This window comes from Cordyceps javanica, chromosome 4 (assembly GCF_051103115.1).
Source record: "Cordyceps javanica chromosome 4, complete sequence".
Taxonomy (NCBI): domain Eukaryota; kingdom Fungi; phylum Ascomycota; class Sordariomycetes; order Hypocreales; family Cordycipitaceae; genus Cordyceps; species Cordyceps javanica.
The window spans coordinates 586,516-607,573 of record NC_139298.1 but is presented as its reverse complement, the minus strand read 5'-3'; the positions used below and the strand labels follow the sequence as shown (position 1 = coordinate 607,573).

The following is a 21,058-nucleotide window of genomic DNA, read 5'->3' as shown; positions in this document are numbered from 1 at the left end:
CGGCGGGGGCGATTACCAGGCTGAAAATGCGACCAGTCTCAGCGCATTGTCCCCAGTCGTATGGGTTATCAGAGAATCGGCATACAGCCATCTTTTAATAGGCCCGGCTTGACTCAGACGCTGCCTTAAATGGTTGGTGGCGTCGTGCACGCTCCCGCGGAACCCCACCCCAGCGTACATCTGATTCATTTAAGTATCCCGAGTCCAAGTTAGGCTAAGCTAAGACTTAGCCTTAGGTACTCGGCAGGTACGTACCTGAACGTGCCTGACCTGTGCCGCTGCAGGCCGCCCGCACCGGGCGACCTATTTACATCCTTCAACTCGCACTTTTGCCGCCTCTGCCTCCGGACCATCGGCGGTTCTTCCAGCGACACCAGCGGCAAAGATGGTACGTATTTCCAATTCTCCATGTTTCTCTCACCTTTTTGCCGTCGAGCGCCCAGCTAACCAAACCTGTTCACCACTCCAGGCTTCCGAACAGACACCGCTCCTCGATGATCCCGGCTCCGACCGCGGACGCCCCGACGTCGCCGCCCACGCCAAGATCCGGCGCTCTCGGTTCCGCGACGCCGCCATCTTCAGCTGGGCGCTGGTCGCCACGGCCGCCTTCATCGTCCTGGCCGTGTGGGTGCAGCACAATCAGCAGACGCACCCGCCGTCGTCGTCCCCCCCGGCCCCCGCCGCCAAGCGCAATCTTGTCTTCATGGTATCGGATGGCATGGGCCCGGCGTCGCTCGCCCTGACCCGCGGCTACCGCCAGCACGTCGAGCACCTCGGCCGCGGCGACGTGCTCGTCCTCGACCGCCACTTCTGGGGCACGAGCCGCACCCGGTCGTCGAGCTCTCTCGTCACCGATAGCGCGGCCGGCGCTACAGCGTTTTCCTGCGCGCACAAGAGCTACAATGGCGCCATTTCGGTGCTGCCCGATGGCCGGCCCTGCGGCTCCGTCCTCGAGGCCGCCAAGCGCGCGGGCTACACCACCGGCCTCGTCGCCACCACATATGTGACGGACGCCACACCCGCGTGCTTCGCCGCCCACGTTCCCCACCGCGTAATGATGGACGACATTGCCCTGCAAGAGGTCGGCCAGGGCACCCTCGGTCGCAGCGTAGACCTCATTCTCGGAGGCGGCCGCTGTTACTTCCTGCCCAACAACACCGCCGCTGGCTGCCGCCAGGACGATATCGACGTCACCAAGATCGCGCAAGAGAAGCACGGCTGGAGCTACATCGACTCGCGCTCCGCGTTTGACGCCCTTGAGGGCGGCGACAAGGTCACGCTGCCGCTTCTCGGGCTCATGGCCCGGGGCAACGTCCCTTTCGAGCTCGATCGCCGCAACCACAACGACACCTACCCCAGCCTCAAGGAGATGGCGACCACGGCGCTGCGGGCACTCGAGCGCGCCACGGCCAAGAGCGACAAGGGCTTCTTCGTCATGATTGAAGGCAGCCGCATCGACCACGCCGGCCACATCAACGACCCGGCTGCCCAGGTCCACGAGGTTCTCGCCTACGACGCCACTTTCCAGGCTGTCCTCGATTTCATCCAGTCCTCCGACACCGAGACCGTGCTGGTCGCCACGTCGGACCACGAGACGGGCGGCCTGGCCACGGCCCTGCAGCGCCCCGACGAGAAGGAGGCCACGTACGACTGGTACCCCGCGGTGCTGGACCGCGCCACCGCCTCCTGCGAGCACCTCGCCGGCAAACTCAAGGCGCACAGCACCAGCACCGGCACCAGCACCGGCGGTGCCGGCACGGCCGCCCTTCGCAAGTACGCCAAGGACGAGCTCGTCGTCAAGGGTCTCGGCGTCCCGGCCGCCGACGTCACCGACTCCGAGATTGACCGTCTCGTCGAGGCCGCCGACGATGCCGAGCGCGCCAAGATCATCCTGACCGAAATCATCTCGCACCGCGCGCACATTGGCTGGAGCACGCACGGCCACACCGCTGTCGACGTCAACATCTATTCGTCCGGCGGCCCGGGCACCGACGCCCTCCGCGGCAACGTGGAGAACACCGAGGTAGGCGACTTCCTCCGGCGGTACCTCGACGTCGACGTCGACGCCATCACGACAGAGTTGCAGGCATCGAGCCGCCGCAGCGACGAGCTTGCCGGCGTGATGCGTGCGCGCAGTGGTGCGTTTGATGAGTATCACGGCCTCTTGAAGAACTGAGCAGCTAGCTCTGGCAGTTCACATGCAGATTGGCGATTGATTACGCTGTTTGCTTCGAGCGTTGAATCCATTTTCTTTTATTATTTTTTTCTTCTACAAGATGGCTATTAGATTATCTTGGTTACGAGAGCCGGAGTTAGATCTATAGAATATGACGCGTCCATAGCAAGATACAGACTGCATAGCATAAACAGACAACATATAATTCATCGAACCGAATTCACATTACTCAGCTAGAACAGGATAAAAATAAAGGGGCCTATTGACACTATAGGGTGAACAAGACAAACACCGATGCTGTTTTGCTCCAATTCAAGCGCCCCGCACCAAAAGCAGTCTCGCACGACCACCTCAGAGCAACGAATCAGTTGCTCATGTCCTTGGCATCCAAGTCATACCGCACATACAACTTGTCTAGGAAATGGGAATGGCGGATGCCGTTGGGCTTGGCCTTTTTGAACAGTGCAATGGCATCCTGCACAGCGACGCCGCAGCGCTCCACGAGGTAGCAGACGACAAAGAAGCCGGTGCGGTTGTAGCCGTAGTGGCAGTGAACCCCGACGACGACCTGCTCCCGCCAGTCGTCATCCCAGTCCTCGACGGCGGCACGGTCGGCCTGCCGGGCGCGGATCGCGTCGACGAGCTGGATGAATGCCGCCACCTCGTCCGCGGTGGGCGGGATCTTGGAGACGGTCGGGAACTTGTGGTAGTGGATGCCGGCACGCTCGAGACCCTGGGCGTCGTATACGGGCTGGTCTTTGGAGATGTCAATGACGTCCTTGACGACGCGGCTCCAGCGCGCGGTGAACTCGGCGGGGCTGTGCACGTCGTCGGCTTCGCGCAGCGTCTTCATGGCGCGGAAAACAGGAGCGCCGCCCGGCGGGCCAATGGGTGCCGACACGGGCATGACAGACTGCCACTTGGCGAGGTTCTTGACGTCCCACTTGCCTTCCTGGCTGAGGTACTGCAGCTGCCAGGCGAGGGAGAGGCGGCCGGTGATGTTGTTGGCTAGGAAGTCAGCAATGAGGCCCGCGAGAATCCGCGATCCACGGGGCGCGTAGAGAAGCGTGTGATTGGCCGGCGCGGGGATGATGATAGACTGAACCACCATGGCCGGGTGTTCGGGCTGTGCCGGGATTGCCGCGGGAGATTCGAGGGGAGTCGATGGGTCTTGGCGCGAGTCGTCTGTGCCGGCATCAGATTTAGCTGCCACAAAGTCTTCTTCCGTGATATTAACGATAGAGCGTGAAAGATCGTGATCGTCCGGGTGCAGTCTTGCACCCACCGGTTCAGCTGCCTTGCTGACGTGCTCTATTGGCGTCTCTGTGCCGTCTTGGGCTGCCTGCTTGGTCTTGATGGCGTTAACAATCTTGTCTACATTCGCCGTCGGGGTAACATGGTCAGCCTCGCCGCCGATAAGGTATAGAGGGACATCAAGCTCGCTCCAGATGTCCGTCGTAGGCATGCCGCCGATCGGTTTGCCGTTCTTGTATGGCGGCACAGCGGCGCCGACCATGCGACGGAAAACAGGTGTTCGGCTCTGCTGGTTGAATCGATACTGAAGCAACCGAAGCTCGGGCGATGCCTGTGCGCCGGCAAATCGTGCAATGGACAGGCTGTTTGGACCACCCCTTCCATCCCAGAGTCGCCATAATGCAAAGACCCAACCCGGCACCCAAAGCAGCCGGCGTACCCAGAGCGATGCCGACTCGCCCAGAGGACCGGCAGAAGGACAAATGGCGATGAATCCAGAGACATGGTTCACGAGGTCCGTGGTGTGCGCCACCGTTTTGCTCGCCAACATGGCGGAGAGTCCTGTTCCCATGCTATGACCAATCAACACCACCTTTTGGCCGGCATCCTTGTCACGATGGTCCTCGATAATCATTTCTAAAAGCTCCACAAGCGCTTCCATCGTGTATGCGTCCCAGCGGGGTTGCGAAAAGGCAGACCTGCCTCCACCCGGATGGTCAATCGCCAGACACGGCGCCATATCTACAAGACTGCTCAGCAGAGGGTGGAACTGCGCGACCGAGCCTCCCAAGCCGGGGATGCACACCAGCAAGGGCAAGGGCGCTGGGTCTTTCGGGAGCTGGGCCGCCTTGGCATGTTGGCGGAAAAACACGCGAATGTCCTTGTACTCGCAGCGACTGGTGGTGTATGTCTTGAGTGTAGAGTTTTCCTTGAGCAGCGTAGGGTCGGTTTCATGAGCATCCACCGGGACAGCCGGCGGACCAAACAGCCATTTGTAAATCTGCGACATTTTTCCGAACCCAATAAAAGCCTCCTTCCGAGGCTGTTGGCGATGGTGTTGGATATCGTGATACCTGTAAAGATGACTCAATAACGAGGGTGGAGCCCTCCCTCACAAGCCTCAGCGGCTTCAACGGTAAACAGTCTTGCGTCGTTCCATGCGCTCTTCTGGTGTGAAACCCGCAGCAATTCAGGCGGCTGGGGGCATCGAAACGGGGGCCAGTGATACGGCGGCAGCGGGCGCGAGAGGCGTTGTCATATCCCCTGGAACGGCACAAAGACTGGCTGACGATTGTGAGAGCGCAGGGATGGAAGATGAAAAAAATCTCGTTGCCGAGGCTGGCGGGAACGAGGGTCTTTATCGTCTGGGATACCCTGGTCGGCGGCTTAAGAAAATGGCTCAGATTTTGCGAGAAAGTCGGGGGCGCAGCTGCCAGTGCAGTTAGTTAGGTATTATGTCGATAACAAATGCGACTGCTTCTTGCTGAGCCGCGGACCCGTGATTGTGGTTAGTGAGCTACAAGGTTTTTGTCGTGGTGGAGCTGTTGGATTGTTTTTCCCAGCGCGGTACGCTACCCTATACGGCTGCAAAATTTGCGCGCGCGAGTTAATAATGGCTCCGGGCATACGGAGTAGTTGCATGTATACAAAAAATGAAGTCCATTGCAGCTTTTCATGCCCAATATTAGTATTTGCTTCGTCGCGAGGTGGCGGCCCTTTTACGTAGCGCAGTGGCGAGTGGGCATGGCGAAGCTCCCGACGAGCAAGGCATCATCACTCCCTCCTTACACTGGCCTCGTCATACTGATCATCTTTCTGCCCAATGTCCAACCCAAGTCCCTACCCAACACGAACGAAACTTGGCGAATAAACGGAGTGTATTCGAAGCCCATTACAGTATTATACATTAATTTACACTTGTGATGGATTTACTCGGCAGCACCAACGCCCTCCCGCCACCCAATGGGTATCAACACAGCCGCCACGTCCGTAACGCCACGTTCAGTAGCAAGTAAATTGAACTGCGATGCCGCATTTCTCGTATCCAAGACTTCCAGACGCATACCAAGAGACGAAATATGTTTTTTCAACCCGGGACTTAGCGGCGCTATGCTCTTGCCAGTACCGATGATGAGCAAATCTACACGTCGCGACGAATTAGCACAGACATTCGCCATGTATGAGGGCTGCCAGCTGCGCAACGGGTGCAGAGGTAGTGCCGTAACGCGAGCAACCCCTTCCGATAACCTTACCAGGTCGTGGCCATAGCATGTCGAACACGCCAAATGCCTCCGCGGGCACATCAAACTGGCCCTTGTCATTGAGCAGGCGCATCTGGCCTGTAATTTCCCACGGCCGCCACGTAAACGCCTCACCGTCGACTAGCAGCGCACCGTCGCCGTCGGTGATGGTGATACCGCTGTTGAGGCCGAAGCCGTCGTACATGCAGACGTCGACCGACGTCGACGGCACCGGTGTGCTGCCGAGCACGTCCAAGTCCTGGAAGCTAGTGGGAACATGTTCCTGTGCCTTTTCTCGCTTGCCCAGGCCAGCCGTGCTGTGTAGTCCTCGCGCGGCGAAAAGCTCCTGCCCGTACCGTAGCCTCGTTATCGTCGTCGTCGTCGTTGTCCTTGTCGACTTTCGAAGATGGGCTGCGACTTGTGGTCGGGATAGCGTCCTCGCCAGGGGCGCGATCGATCCGTGCACAGGCAGCGTTTCCAGTAAGCGACGCGAAAATGTGCGCATTGCGATTGGGGTTTGATGTGATTTGTGAAGCTGGCGGCTGTCTTGCTGCGATCGAAAGAATTGTGCAAGAGCCGTCGTTGTCTGCGCTTGTATGTGGGGCGACACTGACTGAATTACCAACTCTGACGTGCATATTTCGACGTGCTTCAATATTGAGGAGGCGTAGGCCAGACTCATTACGCTAGCATTTAGAGAGCAAATTATGGCATGTGCTCTATAAAGGGAGACACAGACTTGATCGGAGGACTTGCTACGATAAGTCCCTGCTATTCAAATTTGACCCTCTGGAAGACTTATCGTTACCAAGAGTGCATTTTCGTCGACAACTTGGACGTCTTCGTGCTTGCCTGGCCAATCTCTCGAATGACTGTCAAGCTGCGAGGTTCGTCTCACTACCGCGTACAGACTGCAAGTTGAACATGTGATGTGCCTGATTCTCGATTCATTTCAGATCATCAAGTTAAATTTTAGCAGCCATAAAGACAGCAGCAGACCAGCCGTCGTCTTATGCAACAGCCCTGGTCCATATGTATCATGCAGTCCCTTTTTGTCCTAATGAACACCAAAGCAATGAACCCATTTCACAACCCTTCGTTCCGCCAAAAAGAAACACGGAATAAATTTTGTCGACATCTTCAATTGTGATTAATTCCACTTTATTTCTTCTTGCCCTGCTCCTGCTCCTTCAGGACCTTCTTGACAATCTTCTGCTCCTCGATCAGGAAAGCACGGACAATGCGGTCGCGGACGCAGTTACCGCATCGCGAACCACCGTAGGCGCGCTGGACGGTCTTCTGGGGCTTGGAGATGGTGGCGTACTCGCGGGGACGGAGAGCGGGAATCTGTGGGACAAAAGTTAGTTGTGCTGTTGGGAAGCTCGCAGCTATGTCGACTTGAGTGGTATTCAGAAGACTCGGTCCCTTGGGAGGAAAATTGAGCTGTTCCATCCTCCCGCGGTCGAGTAACGTTTTCGAGTAATTTCGAATGGTCGCCTCCTTGCACTGCCAATAGTAGAGAACAGTTCAGAGCCGCCTCCTACTACCAGTCGCCAAGTCGTCTGAAATACCACTCGAGTCGTCGTTGCGTTGCTGTCGGATTGACTTACGCCAGAGAGCTTGGAGCCGCAGTCGCCGCACTTGGGGACGGTGCCGCGCTTCTTCAGGTGAAGAACACGAAGCTTACCACCGGGAGTCTTGGAGACTCGGGTAATGTTGGAGGTGGTGTTGTAGCTGCAGCGCCATCATGGTTAGCCTTCAATGCCCTCTCTGCAAATAGGTCCGGTGATCGCAAGCGGGAAGAAATGAATTCGAGGTATTGTAATTCGAATCGATGTTTCTTGCGCGATGTGGAGGAGAGCACTCACGGGGTGCGGCGGCGGTAGGTGACGCGGTGGTTGACCATTTTGGCGGTATTTGCTGGGTTGTATTGCAAATTGAGGGATCACGGACAGACCAGAAGCGAAAAATTTCGAGATTTGGTGGAAAATTTGTGTGGGTGGTGCTTCAAAATGTGCCCGCTAAGCCGACGAATCAGGGTGCGGAACGCGGACTAATCGACCCACCATTACACGTGATCTACTGCACTCTTGACGTGGTTCAGACAACAGGGCCAAAATATGTGGAGTCAGCGCCTGGTGATAGCCTAGTGGTGATCAGTGCCAGTGATATCCCACTGTACGAAAGTATTCGGGGTTTCTTGAAAGTGAAAGGAGTCCAAAATTCGGTTGATCAACAGTCGGAAAAACACTCGAGGCAACACATTATTTATTATTCGTTTTCGTTTTGCTACTTGATCTTTAAAATAAGCAAAGAAAACTACACCTCAAAACATGCAGTTTCACCAGTCAGACCAAACATTAAGAAATTATACGTCCAACTTGTTAATAGTACATTAAAATCATGTCCAACGCCAAACCATATGCATCGTACTATCCTGAAATCGAAGCAACCCACAAATTATGCGGCCCCAAACGCCGCATGAAAGGCATAAATGATCCAAAGCAATCGAATTCCCACCACGTACAGACCTGCATCGCAAAATACTTACTCCCAACGACTCCTAGACATTTCGAACCACTAGTCGTCTTTGTCCAAGTTGAACCAGTTGGGATGATCCTGGTGGCGCCACGGCTTGATGCCGAATGGGTTTTCCTCCTTGCTTCTGTCGGCCAGGGCGAATACATCCTTGCTCTTGTCATCGCGCATGAGCTCGGTGAATTCTTTGATGTTGCCTTGGGCCTCGCTGACAGCCTTCATGAAGGCCGCATACATTACTTCGGCTGCTCAATTGTTAGGCGGTGTTTTTATACCGTGAGAGACGGGCTGCTTACGCGACGGCTGCGGCTGCACAAGGGGATCCAGCATCTTTGGGATAGTACCCCTCAGATGGCGGGACTGGTCAGATGAGCGAGGTTAGTGATTGTGCTCTGGGGCGGCCGTACGTGGATAGGCATACCTTGATGTGGAGGAGCTTGAGTTGTTTCATAGCTTCGCGAAGACGTGCTTCCTCGGCAGAGATGTCGGCACCGGCGGCGGTGCCAACATTTCCATGGGTATGCTGGCCGTTCATATTCAATTCTGCGGACTGTCCAGCGCAAACAATGCTGGCAGCGTTGTCGGTGGATGAGGTCAGGAGTCTGGAGGAATATCAGGCAGGGGCGTATGATGATGTGGGGTCCGTTTGTCGCACTACACCAAATATTGGGCAATGTAGATGGGCAGGACGACAAGACGTGACCAGCGAAGGATTTATACAATCCTGGGAGTGCAAATTTTGTTGCTTATACTGAAGACGCAAGTTTATTCACCACTGGTAGGAAACTATTTACGGTCGGCGGCTGGCTTTGTTACAAGCCTCGACTCGATGTCACGTGTAAAGTTGTAGGTAGGTACCTAGGTAGTACAAGTCTGAAATGCCTAGGTAGGGATTGATATGTGATGGCATACGGTACAAGAATCCCGGCGGCGCACAGACGGAACATAAGGCGTGATGTGATCCCGAGCCGGTTCGGTTTGCCAGAATGGAGCAAATTCCCTCCAACACCTCAGTCAGAGGCAAGAGATTATCCGTAAGATACATCGATGCTTGTTCCAGAAGAGCTAGAACAGGACTTCGGCACATGAGAGGCGAAACAGCAGCTTTACGCGCTAAGAGTAACAGACCCCAGTTATCTTCGCGCTTTGGGGCTCTATGATTGGCTGACAGCTGCCGGACCGGATCAACACCAAACCTGATGGGCTCGCTGACAGTGCGGATTGGAAAAATCCTCACACTCCAGCCTCTTACATTGTACTGTACGGCAAGCAAACGGAACCAACACCCAGCGCTTCGCTCACCGTGAACTGTGCTCTGCATCGCGAATTGGTCCCTGCCTCTTCGAGGGCCGTGTGTTTTGAGGGCACCTCCTCTCCTCTAACCGCAGTTTCCCACCCGACGGTTGCATACTCTCCCTGACCCTCGCTTGCCCTGTATTGGCTCTGACCCGCGTTTCTCGCACTGTCGCGTACCTACGTCACTTCAGGCCATCCCGCGCCGCACGCCCAAAAGCAAGACGGAAATCACGGTCGCCGTCATGTCAAGTCCTGATGCCGGCACGCCTCCCCCGGCGCTTCTGCCGCCGCCCGAGGGCATATTCCGGTCGTTTGATGATCTGATGGCCTCGGTACAGCGCGTCGCTAAGGACCAGGGCTATGGCATCGTCAAGCTCCGGGCATCCAATTACCGCGAGGGCAAGCCCACGCGCTACGACCTGGTCTGCGACCGCGGCGGCGTCAAGTACAGCAGCACGGCTAAGAAGCGTAACCCGTCGACGCGCAAAATTGACTGCCCCTTCCGCGCCAAGGCCGTTTGTGAGGTGCAGCTCGGCAACCAGTGGCGGTTCGCTCTGCAGGAGCCGCGACACAACCACGAGCCTCGAGTGCCATCGAGCACGCCAGGCGCCGAGGCACCGCCGCTCGCGACCTCGCTGCGGTCTTTCACCAACAAAATTGATCGATTGAGCCACGATATTGCGCAGGGCTTCCTGCGGATCGAGGTGCGGCTCGAAACCATTGAGAAGCGCATCGAAGGTATCGAGGCCCGCGCCTCCAGCTACGAGCCGCGCTTTCAGACCGTGGAGAACCGTCTCCTCAGTATTGAGGGATTGGAAGGAGCGCGCATGGACAGCATTGCAATGGATGATCCCGATTCGCGGCTACTTGCCTCGCCTGTTATGTAGAGCGTCGGCCCCGGCAACGATCCGCACACCTCGGGCAGCGAATGACCCCGACACTAGATCCGGCTAGCAGCCTCTTATGCACGCTTGGAATGGTAGAGCTTGCAGGTTTTTACTGGCTGGCAGTTGTGTGCGAAGCGACTATCGGGTTCCACACAGCCGGCTGGCCTTTTGGCCCTCTCTCGCACGATATTGGTCACCACTCCATTGGGCATGGTCTCGCCATGATCATGGTATCAGGAGACGCTATATGGGATATGAATGAGTGCTTGCTCAAAGCATTGCGGGACAGGGACATGTAGTCTGCGACGAAGCATTTGATTTTACGATGTGAATTTTGCGTTTGGTTCAGTTTCGGATTTTATGGATGCCTTTCGATTTTCCTTAGGCTGTGAGATTTCACGCCTTGTTATTGCGTGTGCGGATGCCTTTGCGTCGTTCCTGTAGGAGCAAGAAAGAGTAACTGCATGTGTTGTTGGCGTTGGGGTTACCAAGAAACAAATGGGTTATCAGGACAGAGTTTGGAGCCTGGGATTACCGGGGTAGCAATAACCCCCCTTGATTCACTTTTTTTTCCCTTCACTTTTATTTCAGAATTGTTTTGTTTTCTGGCTCAATCGTTGTGGCGTACAAGATCGATCCGTTACGGTTTAGATGTGAGTTTGATTGGAATGATATAAGTGCTGAGGGCATGACGGGATCCTACGAGTGTCCCGGGACCTCGAAAACGCACGAAGGGTAGCGTCTAGTTTCATTCATATACAAAGTTTCCTTAATTCCCGCGTCCAGGTTCATCTGAGCTGCTGGCAAGTCTCAGCGCTGTGGCGTTTGGGCCCGAGGTTACTATACGAAAGCCCACCAGCCTGTCGCAGCTCGGCTCCTTCGAAAGAAGTAGCAGCTTAGCGAATGGTTTCGTGTGGGACAGGAGCCTTCTGCATGCCTTGCCGAAAATAAGGACGAGTTTCTTATCCACAGATCAACTAATGACGGGCAGTGCTTCGATGCCATGTGCCCAGGTCCCTCGAAAAAGGGGACGAAGCAGGGCTGTCGCTCGAACAACAGCCCTGTAGATCGTGGTAGGCGTCAGGTGGCTTGCTGGCTGGCCTTGGAAACAAACAGTCCACCGAATAGATGGGAGGGCGGTCAAAATCGCTTCTCAGAAGGGCGTGCAGGGAGCTTGAGTGATGGCGCTGAGGATTGAGAGGGACGGGCTCTAGAAGAGCAAGGCTGCTGATACCTAGGTATTCAGCATTTCAGAGGCAGGTATCCGCACTATCCGCAATGTCTCCGAGAAAAAAAAAAGCGCCCAGGTAACAAGGAATATGACGCAATGAGAGTCTCAAGCAGTTTGCTGCGAGCGGAGTACATTCAATAGCAGTTGTTAGCGTGGCGGAGCGGAACTCTGTTTGCCATGTTGCCATGGGTGTACTCTGGCAAAGCAGATTCGACTTGCTCACATGTACGGATATACATACGGACACTTGACTAACAGTCGCAACTACCTATGTATTTTTGTTTGTATCCTCCGATTCAACGGAGCAGTGAACGGAGCATTCAACGGAGCATTAAACGGAGGAACCTACGAAGTGATACTTTGAGGCCATTGGCAAGTAGCGTGGTGCTAATAAAACAGTTATCAGGTTCGGCTTGGGCGTCGGCGGTGACGGGATGGAATAAGAGTGCGAGCCACCGGGGCGCGGAGTCGCACCCTCCCCTCTAAGAGTATATACTACCGCTAAAAGTACCAAGTACTACTTACATTGCTGCCCGTTTGACGGGGCTGAAGTGATTGTCTCGAGTTGAGTCGGTATTTAACGGACAAAATGGGACGGGCGCTGCGTGTGTCATCGTAGTCAGGCGTATGGACCTTGTCTCTCGGGGACGGCGGGGAGAACACGGATTCTATCGCTTTTCGTAGGGCTTGAAGGCTTTGAGGCTTGAAGGCTTTGAGGCTTGACGGCTTAAAGGCTTAAAGGCTTGATTGAAGGGGTTTCATAATGAGGCGCATCTACGGGGGCTAAGAAGTACCACGGCTGCACAGCCATAAGTAGGTAATAATGGTACGAAACGGGCAGTACCCGACGCTGGTTCCATTATGCGTAGGCCACTTGGCGATCAAGTTCGGAGTAGGTAGAACCAAGCAATCCATCCCTACCTACCAACCTACCAATTGATAGGTGGGTAGGTCATCCGTAGTGATATCTGTACATATTTTTCTTGCATCTCATTTCAGCACACCTGCCCTTCTTCGACCGCTGGCCTCGCTCCCTCCTTTCCTCCCACTACACCGCACCCTACCCGATGTTCGTCAATAGGTACCTACTGGCAGGTTCTTGGTACCGCGGCCCACACCACAAACCACAGAATAGCGCCACTGAATACCCTCAACCTCACTTGCCCAACGTCTCCCATTCCGCGCGTCCGGGCGACCACGAGACCGCACGACTGCACGATCAAAGGGGCTAGCTAACCCTGTCCTGTCACCATCCATCCCTGCCGGGCTTCGTTCGCAACTAACGCCACACCGCCAGAGGCGCCGTCGCGGAACCGCGCCCTCCCCCGTCCCTGGGCGATGGGCCCACACTCTCTGTTTGCCTGCTTCTCATCCACCATCACCAACACCTTGCTCACAGTAGTCCCCCCCCCCTCGACAGCGTCACTGATCCCACGGCCGGGCGTCGAGCATTCTGCCGCACACCCCACCCTCAGTCTGCTAGGTACGCTGCCTGCTGCGCTTGTTGGATACACACGTCCAGCGCCAACTCGGCAAATTTGGTTGGCTCCGCCGCGGCGCTGCCCACCACCCAACCTTTAGAGACTCAGCCAGTTTAAAAGAAGAGGGGCACCTTGTCCTCGACAACGCGGCAATCCCTTGTCTTGTGCTCGACTGTCCAGAATCGCCATCAGGAAACAGCAGATACTGCCCTATTCGCCATACTCTTGTCTTTGCCCCAACCCCAACCCCAACCGCGCACTTCGGCAGGGGGATGCTACTGGTACACCACCAACCCATACATATAACCCTCCCCCCCCTTCAAGCCGTCTCGCACCCATCGCCGCCTGCCCGATTTTTTTTCTTCCCTGTCTAGTTGACATAGTCTTCGGTCTACACCATGCCAGGCGTTCCTAGTTTTCGCGGCTGTGACGCTTGCCACAAACAGAAAAAAAAGGTACGCCAAGTCCCCGACCAACCAACCAACCAGAGGCGGCCCAAGTAACAAGACCAGTGTGATCAAGCGTCGCCTCAGTGCGCCAGATGTGCTCGGTTGAATATTCCTTGCACCGGGAAAGGGCAGTTGAGATACAAATTCAAAGAACAATGCGTGACTTTTGCTCCAGTCAAGACGGCTCGGCCCAAGAGCTCATCACCAAAGTCGCTGTCCCCACCGGCGTCGCCCAACAACCGGACTACCAGGCTTTCCAGTCGGTTCGCCGCTGCCCTTGAAATCGACGATCCCCAGTTTGACTTGAAATGCTTTGGAGAGTGGTTCGCTCGCATCCCTACCCGCATGGGAACGAGTGAGCTCATGGACAATGCCACAGAAACATTTCTCGATGCCTATGATGATTTGCGCGGCGGGAAACAGTCCCTCACAACGCTTTCAAAATACGGCAAAGCACTCAAGTCCCTCACCAGTGCTCTCCAAGATCCACAGCAGACAAAATCTCCTTACATACTATGTTCCATCTTCATGATCATGATTGCTCAGGTCAGTGGAGACTCTATCTCGGTGACGCGGCTGCCTACCGCAATCGCTAACATACTGTGTAGATGTGGGCGTCCAAGTCGGCGCAGGGGTACATGAGCCACATGGAAGGCATCTGTCATATACTCAACTCCACCATCCACGAGCCGTGGAACGACTCCTTTGCGCACTCACTGCGCTACCACCTAATCATACCTGCAGTACGCCCCCACCCCATAAACTTGTACATTGCTTCTCGCTAATATGTCACAAGTGTATCGAAGCCATATTGAATCCCAACATCTCCATCGATGGCAGATATCTTCAGATTCTCAACACCGCAGTCGGGCCATACCGGCCTCTCGATGAGGAAAAAGGGCAGCCCATTGAGAGTCTAGACTTGCCTTACCTGATGCGGTTTCCATACTTTATTCGCCAACCGGAGATGCATGAGAACGAGATGATCCGAGAATACATGCGAATGCAGATTGAGTGTCCGTTTGTGCGCCGCCGGTTAATGGATCTCACAAACATGGTCAAGGCGATGAGAAAGCCGAAACCGGCACTCGTCCGAGCACAAATACAAATGGGCGTGGCTTACACCATGATGCTAAGCTTTACTCTTGTCGTTAATGCGTTTCTCTCGGCCATGGACCCCACAAACATCAAGCTTCAGGAAGAATCCCTGTATTATTCGCAGGAAGCCATATGGATCACACGCATCTCGGGCCGACAGCTTCCTGCAGGGGCAGGCTTTATGCCCGCAGCCTTGTTCTCGGCGTGGATCGCCACGGACGATAGCGAAGTCATGTTTAGCATTGCCTCGATTATGAAGGAGTTTGATAGCTACTGGGCGGAGCCGCATTATGTGAGGCAGTTCAAGACGATCAAGGAGCGCGTTCGCGAAATACGTGATCGAAAGCTACAAGTCCTCCGTGCTGGCGGCCTACAGGGCATGGACGTAACCGACTTTACAACGTCAGATGGCCTCGAATATACTTGGGGCCTGGATGCGCCACTGGTGGATCTAGATTCACTGCACAACGATAACCCTCGGGCTGTGCCGCCGCCTGAAGGGGGCAGTTTACGAGAGCAGGCGCAGGTGGACTACTACAATTGGGACCCCAATTTGCTGCGATAGACGCCGCATTTGTTCGTTTTTAGCCGGCGTTGGTTAGCCATGTAAAAGGAGAATGAAGCACTGATTTTTGCCCCTCCTCCTCCTCGATCAAACAGACTGAAGCGATATTGCGCCCTGACTCACCTGGGAACTCTCGACCTGGCGTAAGCCGCGGCGAATTGCAGATCTATGACAGCCCTGTTCATTCTGTTCATTGACAGGCAGACAGACAGACAGGCTGACAGGTAACCTCACAGTGATGGTCAGGCATCCGGGCAATGCGCCTGGTCAGAGCTTGTCACTAGTTCTTGCTTTAGGTTCGGTCATGGGGGGATCGCCATTTGCGTGATTTGACTCAAAATGAGAAGGGAAGATGACGCCGGCAATCGCCGTGTTGTTGTATCCTGTTTAATCCCCTCCGTCTGACAAGGGCTGATCGCCGGGAATGGGCTGCGCGAAAAGCCGCCGCCGCCACCGTCATCACCACCACAACGCCCGCATGTTACTCGCCAGCTCGTCTACAGTGGGGTGTCTTTATATCCAGGCTAGCTAGTGCCTTGTCGACCGCTTTGCCCAAAAAGGCGCGCGCCGCTTGACACCCGAGCTGGCAGTTGGTTGGTGCCATCTGCAAGCCGGGGGGGCGTTTACAGCCTTATCATCCAGCAGAAAAACGAGGGGATCGAGAAGAGAAGCATGTGTCTGTGCTTGTCGCGTTAGTAACAGTAGTATAGAGAGGAGATTGCCTAAGATGGACTCATGCAGATGACTTGATAACTCGTTGACACGACAGGCAAGTGCGGGTTTCACGCACCCATCGAAACTGTTAAGCGAGGGAGGCCTCGATTTCTCTCCCACCTCCACATCGCCCTGTCGTGTGAGGGGGGGAGGGGCGAAAGCCAAAGCTGAGATGAGCAAGGCGCAAATCGGGCTGGAATCATTACGCCTGAGAAGGAGGCACTTCACACTGGATCAAGTCACCTATCAGCAGGCAGTTCGTTGGGGGCGAGGCTGTGAGAGTGGTTGAATCGTCATGTCGACTGCCAAGGCGATAAGTATGACGACTCTGCATCTCCCACATGGCGAATCGACAAATCTGCGCGGAGCAAAGCCCCCCCGTCCCTTCCCCAGTTACGCTGTGGGGTTCGTTTTACTGGCTGAGAAATGAGTTGAGAGGATAAGCAAGTACTCAGTACAATACGAAGCCGAAAAAAAAAACATCTCTCGGAGTTGAAGGAACCCCGTTCACCCCGTTCCCAACATCTGCTAGTCTGGTATGTGGAGGGAATGGGCAGCCATTCTGCTATTGACGCTGGCGTCAGACCACGTGGCGGGCGGCTCACAGGGCAATGTGCAGGCAGCCACTGGCAATCCGTGCGTCTTTCTTATTCGTATCCTGCGGCTACCGTAACCATACGTCTCTCAACACACCCCCCCTACATCTTGTCCGAAATGCACTGCCTAGTGTTTGGTGGAGAGCAGCCGGGGCCAAGAAACAGTTTGAGAGGTAGGAAGAATGTTCGGCCGACATTCTTCGCGCCTGAAGTTTGAAGAGTTGGATGTTCTCTCCTCGTCGCGTGTTCGGGGAAGCTTTCTGGTCGACATTTGTCTCAGGAGCCGATGAAGCCGCGCCACCCCAAACCGGATCTTGCATCAGCGGCAGCGGTAATGCTGTTACAACACGGACGGGTAAAGAGAATGCCCGCTTATGTAGTAGGGGAAAAACTGTCTTTGTATGGACTACGTTGACACCTAGAGCCTTAGACTCTTGTAGGGAAAAGAGGACTGGCTTTTCTGCGGGCTAGTCTACTCGGCATGATTTGTGCCCCCGAGGGCCAATGAAGTGTTTCTCTTTTTGCGGCCTTTGAGTCTGATTTCTGCTTTTCCCACAATGAAAGAGTGGGCGTGTGCGGCGGAACATGTGGAATGACTTCTCTTCAATGGTACTTTGATTGGTGGGCGGCGCATCACGCATGTTTTGGGAAGGTTGCTTGAAGGGGACCGGGCGTGATGCAAGCCTAGTACGCTAAAGAAGCAACACAAGAATAGCATGAGGAATGTTTGTGAAAGCCCCTGTCTGAAAAACCACAAACAAAGAAAAAAAAGAAAGACAAAAAAAAACAAGTGTGCCAGCAAATCTGAATGAGAAACAAGGGTCCCGGTCTCTTAGAGTCCGCCCTTGAGGAAGCTGTATGCTGTTACTGTCATCTCTTGATAGCACTACTATGCCGTGCTCCGGACGATGGGTTACATCGGCACTTGTACACTGAACTCATCAGCTATGTAGTACACCGGGGGGGGGAGGTTGGGAGGTGTCGCCTGAGCTGAGACGAGGCTGGTTCGATGCGGGAATGTTGGTCGAGGGGGTTTACTAGCGCTCGTATTATACCGCAATTTCCACAGCCCTAGCACAAGTCGTTAGCTCGAAGCCAGGTCCCGAAGTCATGCGTCGGTACTGAACTCGGTTGTCGCTCTCTTTTGGCATCAGCCTTGTTCCAGTTGGCCCATTCGATGGCTCGTCATCTCACGCCCCCCCCAGACACATCAGTGACATTACCATCCGGGGTGGAGATAGAGCCCCGCTTTGAACGAGATGCAACTGCGCCTTGACGCAACGGCCAAAAAGAATTAGAATAAAAATAAAATAAAAGTGACCAACCAATCAAGTCGCCGCGGGGGGCTCAAGTTGTACTGCGGAGAGTGTCAAACGACAAGAAAGCAAGCCGGATGGGGACTATGTTCAATTCCGCCTTACTTGGAGAATGATCAACCCTTCTGGGTTTTTATTTGGCGACATTTATATCACGACCCATCCCCGGACGTGCTGGTTGCCTGTTCCAGAAGTCCGTGTGTATGTTGTCTCGGATCCTGGGGAGGTAACAGCAAGGGAGGGGGGGTGTCGTGAGGAGAAATTGTCTCCGTACGTTTGGCTATTGGTATTGACACAAGGTACTGATAACGACAATTTCCGGGATTCGCAATTGAAACAAAAAAAAGGTACTGTAATGATGCGACTGTCTACTCGGCATTTGATATCTGAATACACCGACTTTCGGAATATTCTGTGTGGTTTTCCCGAGCCCGATGCCGGATTAGCTCAATCAACGCCATTGCTGTTTCCCGCTGTTTCAGGCATATTTCCTTCCGTAGCTAAAGATACTAGACGTTTGAAAGCAGATAGCTTGTCAGTCAAGATCTCTTCATAAATTCTTCAAGTTGTGAAGGGGGGGAAAAAATCACCCGAGCGAGGTCTCCTATTAGTGCTCTGCCTCACCACAAACTCAGACCTCAACGTATACAACAGTAGATGAAAAATGAGAGATCACGGCTTCGAATCTCTGCAAGCCACGGCGGACTAGTACAAAGCTCCCGAAAAGACTGATCGGTGGCTTGATCGCGCAAGTTTTGGCGCGTCATGAACACACGCCAGGCGTGGATGTGCTGTGCAGTGCAAGCCACGATAGACGTCAGTCTGTCTTCGGTAGCTAGAGACGAGAGCGCTGATATGGCGAGCTCGATCTTGGGAGTGAAAATGACACAGCTGGACATTCTCGGTGTGGTTCTTTCGTAAAGTGAAGGATGCTCTGCTCCTCAGCGCGGCGGCGTGTTCTTGGTGGCCTCGAATGCGACCCCGGCGGCTGCACATTGGCAGCCAGCAAAGAAGAGCAAAACTTTCGAGTTGACGTCGCTCTCATAGAATCTAACATGAACGTCCTCCTCATACGGTGAGATTGAATCGCGGACCCTGCCCCTGCACGGAAAACGTTGCCAGCGGAGAAGCAGGGCCACCACGGGGGGCCCAAACTTGCTGCCAAGATTGTAAAAGACATGGTTATGTCCTTGACTCGAAGATCTTAAACTCCTTATTATACTACGAGGTTGACAAGTGGCTCGTTGCCTATGTGCCACTTTGCTGCAGGGCTTAAGACCGAAGCCATCATCAATTGGACAGATCGAGACCCATGACTGATTTGTACTATTACATTCTCTACCAAAATTCATCTAAAGATTCTTAATATTGATACTTCGTGATTTATGGACCTCAAAGAAAGATGAGTCGACCCGATCTCAGCTCGATACGTTAGAATTTATGACTGATCTGAACTTATGATATAACCGTCCTTCTCCCTGTGGCTTTCTTTGCCTTTTCCCTTCTTGGACCCCGACTCACAACCCTTTGCCGATACACCTATAGGTTTTTCGAAACACTACTTGGAAACCATCCACACTACATCAGCTGCCTCCAACGCTCGCTACCAAGAGACTTTTTGGACTCATCCAGCTCTCATGCAGACAAAAAGAGATCGCTCTCCAGGCAAAGCAGCCAAAGATCCAGTGTGCACCGTTCCCACGCCGACAGTCAATACTGCAAGAATCCCCAGGGCGGATGGAAAGTGAGACTTCCGCTTTTCTCCTCTGTACTTTCTGCCGCATCCCGTTCAGTAGGGATCACGGGAAGCCCCACCGGTTCGCGGTCCACGAGTATCTTCGCCAGGCCGCGAACCGCGAGGGCACAGATTTTCTTTTCGCCGAGCAGACGCCTTGCGGGCTCGAACCCAATGGAAATACTTGATCCCAACCGCTACAGCTGTCTCGGATGGTGTGTCCTGCCCAGCGAGGAGGAGCAGTCCGATGCCCCCAGGCTTCACGTGGCTCCTCAGCGTACGGACTGCGGTGCTTGGCGCAACGGGGCCACACAATGCCTAGGTACTAGCAGACGAGTACGGTGGTCCTCCGTTGAGCGAGATTGACCACCAGTACGACACGACCGCTGCAATGCGGGCTTACCATGGGCTCACTGTGAAAGCAGGCCGTCGTCACATCACTTTCATCGACCTTGCCAAGTGCCCCAACGGCGTCATGGTCGTGCTGAAGCAGAGCACCGACGTCATTCTCGATTCACGCACAGACGGCAGCGGGGAGAATCTCATCGATCCGACCAGCATTCTCCAGGTCCGTGACGAGGCGATGCTGGGCAACACGTGGTGCCGGAGCGAGCACTGCGCCGCGACTAGGATGAAGAAGCCAGGCCGCTCGCTGGGACATTTTGGAGATTGTCAACGGCTGTAGCAGGGTGAAGCACTGCTGGCTGACCGCCCAGAAGAAGACGATAGGTATGGTCAGAGACGGGGCAACGGAAATGGCAAGACAATGCCGGTGGCGATGAAGCACACATGATACGAGATCAGAAAAAATTAAAGATAAATTGGCAGAGTTGGGGACTACTTGGGAAGGGAGAAAGTGAAGTAAATTAAAGGTGAGAAAAATGGGGAAATAATAGGAAATTATAATGATGAAATTGGAAAGGAGATAACTGAGAAGACAGAAGACGGAAGATGGAAAAAGAAACCAAAGGAATAGGAAAAGTAGGAAAATAGGAAAATACAGAGAAAATGGACCTGTATTCAGTATCATGTACTTTGATGCCCCCGGTGCAATGAAAAATGCTTCTGGATATTTTCGGCGTATGAGTACCGCGCGGGTGTCGGCGAGATAGCCGACCTTCTGTTGGGTTTCGGCGAGACCACCCCAGTCATGAAACTGGCCAACGGCGCAGGTCCCTGGCCTCCCACCCAATAATAAGCTGCCTACGTGGCCGTCGTATACTTGCTCGGATTCAACCACGCACCGGTGGACCCTAATAACAGACACGAACAAATCCCCAGAAAATAAAATCCATGCCGGGCATGAGTCGTCGTCAGCGACATGGTTGCGGCCCATTCACCATGACACACTGCCCCCTTTTTTTATTTAAAGCCCTGGTCTAATTTGGTGAAACTCGACGGGCCCTTGCATCTTTGACTCGCCAGGCTGCGGCCAGGACTCCGCCCAGCCTTACCAGCCGTGTGGGGCCGGACGGCCAACTC

At 54.5% G+C, this 21,058-nt stretch overlaps 8 protein-coding genes across 8 annotated transcripts; 4 read left to right on the top strand and 4 right to left on the bottom strand.

Moving 5' to 3' along the window:
* Nucleotides 1-385: 385 nt before the first annotated feature.
* On the top strand, nt 386-2,176 carry V2A60_006078 (alkaline phosphatase; the record flags this gene model as incomplete). Its single annotated transcript, XM_083257376.1, has 2 exons — nt 386-388; nt 470-2,176. 2 exons carry the CDS (start codon nt 386-388, stop codon nt 2,174-2,176), a joined length of 1,710 nt encoding a protein of 569 aa, XP_083113502.1.
* A 364-nt stretch (nt 2,177-2,540) lies between these two features.
* Nucleotides 2,541-4,439, bottom strand: V2A60_006077 (triacylglycerol lipase; the record flags this gene model as incomplete). The annotated part of the gene is made up of 1 exon (XM_083257375.1): nt 2,541-4,439. The coding sequence occupies one exon, from the start codon at nt 4,437-4,439 to the stop codon at nt 2,541-2,543; it is 1,899 nt and encodes a 632-aa protein (XP_083113501.1).
* A 919-nt stretch (nt 4,440-5,358) lies between these two features.
* Nucleotides 5,359-6,175, bottom strand: V2A60_006076 (NADH dehydrogenase 1 alpha subcomplex assembly factor 3; the record flags this gene model as incomplete). The annotated part of the gene is made up of 2 exons (XM_083257374.1): nt 5,359-5,570; nt 5,683-6,175. The coding sequence occupies 2 exons, from the start codon at nt 6,173-6,175 to the stop codon at nt 5,359-5,361; spliced, it is 705 nt and encodes a 234-aa protein (XP_083113500.1).
* Nucleotides 6,176-6,831: 656 nt separating this feature from the next.
* V2A60_006075 (60S ribosomal protein eL34) lies at nt 6,832-7,576 on the bottom strand (the record flags this gene model as incomplete). The annotated part of the gene is made up of 3 exons (XM_083257373.1): nt 6,832-7,017; nt 7,281-7,404; nt 7,539-7,576. The coding sequence occupies 3 exons, from the start codon at nt 7,574-7,576 to the stop codon at nt 6,832-6,834; spliced, it is 348 nt and encodes a 115-aa protein (XP_083113499.1).
* Nucleotides 7,577-8,250: 674 nt separating this feature from the next.
* On the bottom strand, nt 8,251-8,743 carry V2A60_006074 (uncharacterized protein; the record flags this gene model as incomplete). The annotated part of the gene is made up of 3 exons (XM_083257372.1): nt 8,251-8,453; nt 8,505-8,568; nt 8,630-8,743. 3 exons carry the CDS (start codon nt 8,741-8,743, stop codon nt 8,251-8,253), a joined length of 381 nt encoding a protein of 126 aa, XP_083113498.1.
* A 1,003-nt stretch (nt 8,744-9,746) lies between these two features.
* Nucleotides 9,747-10,391, top strand: V2A60_006073 (uncharacterized protein; the record flags this gene model as incomplete). Its single annotated transcript, XM_083257371.1, has 1 exon — nt 9,747-10,391. The coding sequence occupies one exon, from the start codon at nt 9,747-9,749 to the stop codon at nt 10,389-10,391; it is 645 nt and encodes a 214-aa protein (XP_083113497.1).
* Nucleotides 10,392-13,707: 3,316 nt separating this feature from the next.
* V2A60_006072 (uncharacterized protein) lies at nt 13,708-15,215 on the top strand (the record flags this gene model as incomplete). The annotated part of the gene is made up of 4 exons (XM_083257370.1): nt 13,708-13,815; nt 13,850-14,098; nt 14,161-14,295; nt 14,349-15,215. 4 exons carry the CDS (start codon nt 13,708-13,710, stop codon nt 15,213-15,215), a joined length of 1,359 nt encoding a protein of 452 aa, XP_083113496.1.
* A 4,535-nt stretch (nt 15,216-19,750) lies between these two features.
* Nucleotides 19,751-20,261, top strand: V2A60_006071 (uncharacterized protein; the record flags this gene model as incomplete). Its single annotated transcript, XM_083257369.1, has 2 exons — nt 19,751-19,853; nt 19,909-20,261. 2 exons carry the CDS (start codon nt 19,751-19,753, stop codon nt 20,259-20,261), a joined length of 456 nt encoding a protein of 151 aa, XP_083113495.1.
* Between the last annotated feature and the right edge of the window lie 797 nt (nt 20,262-21,058).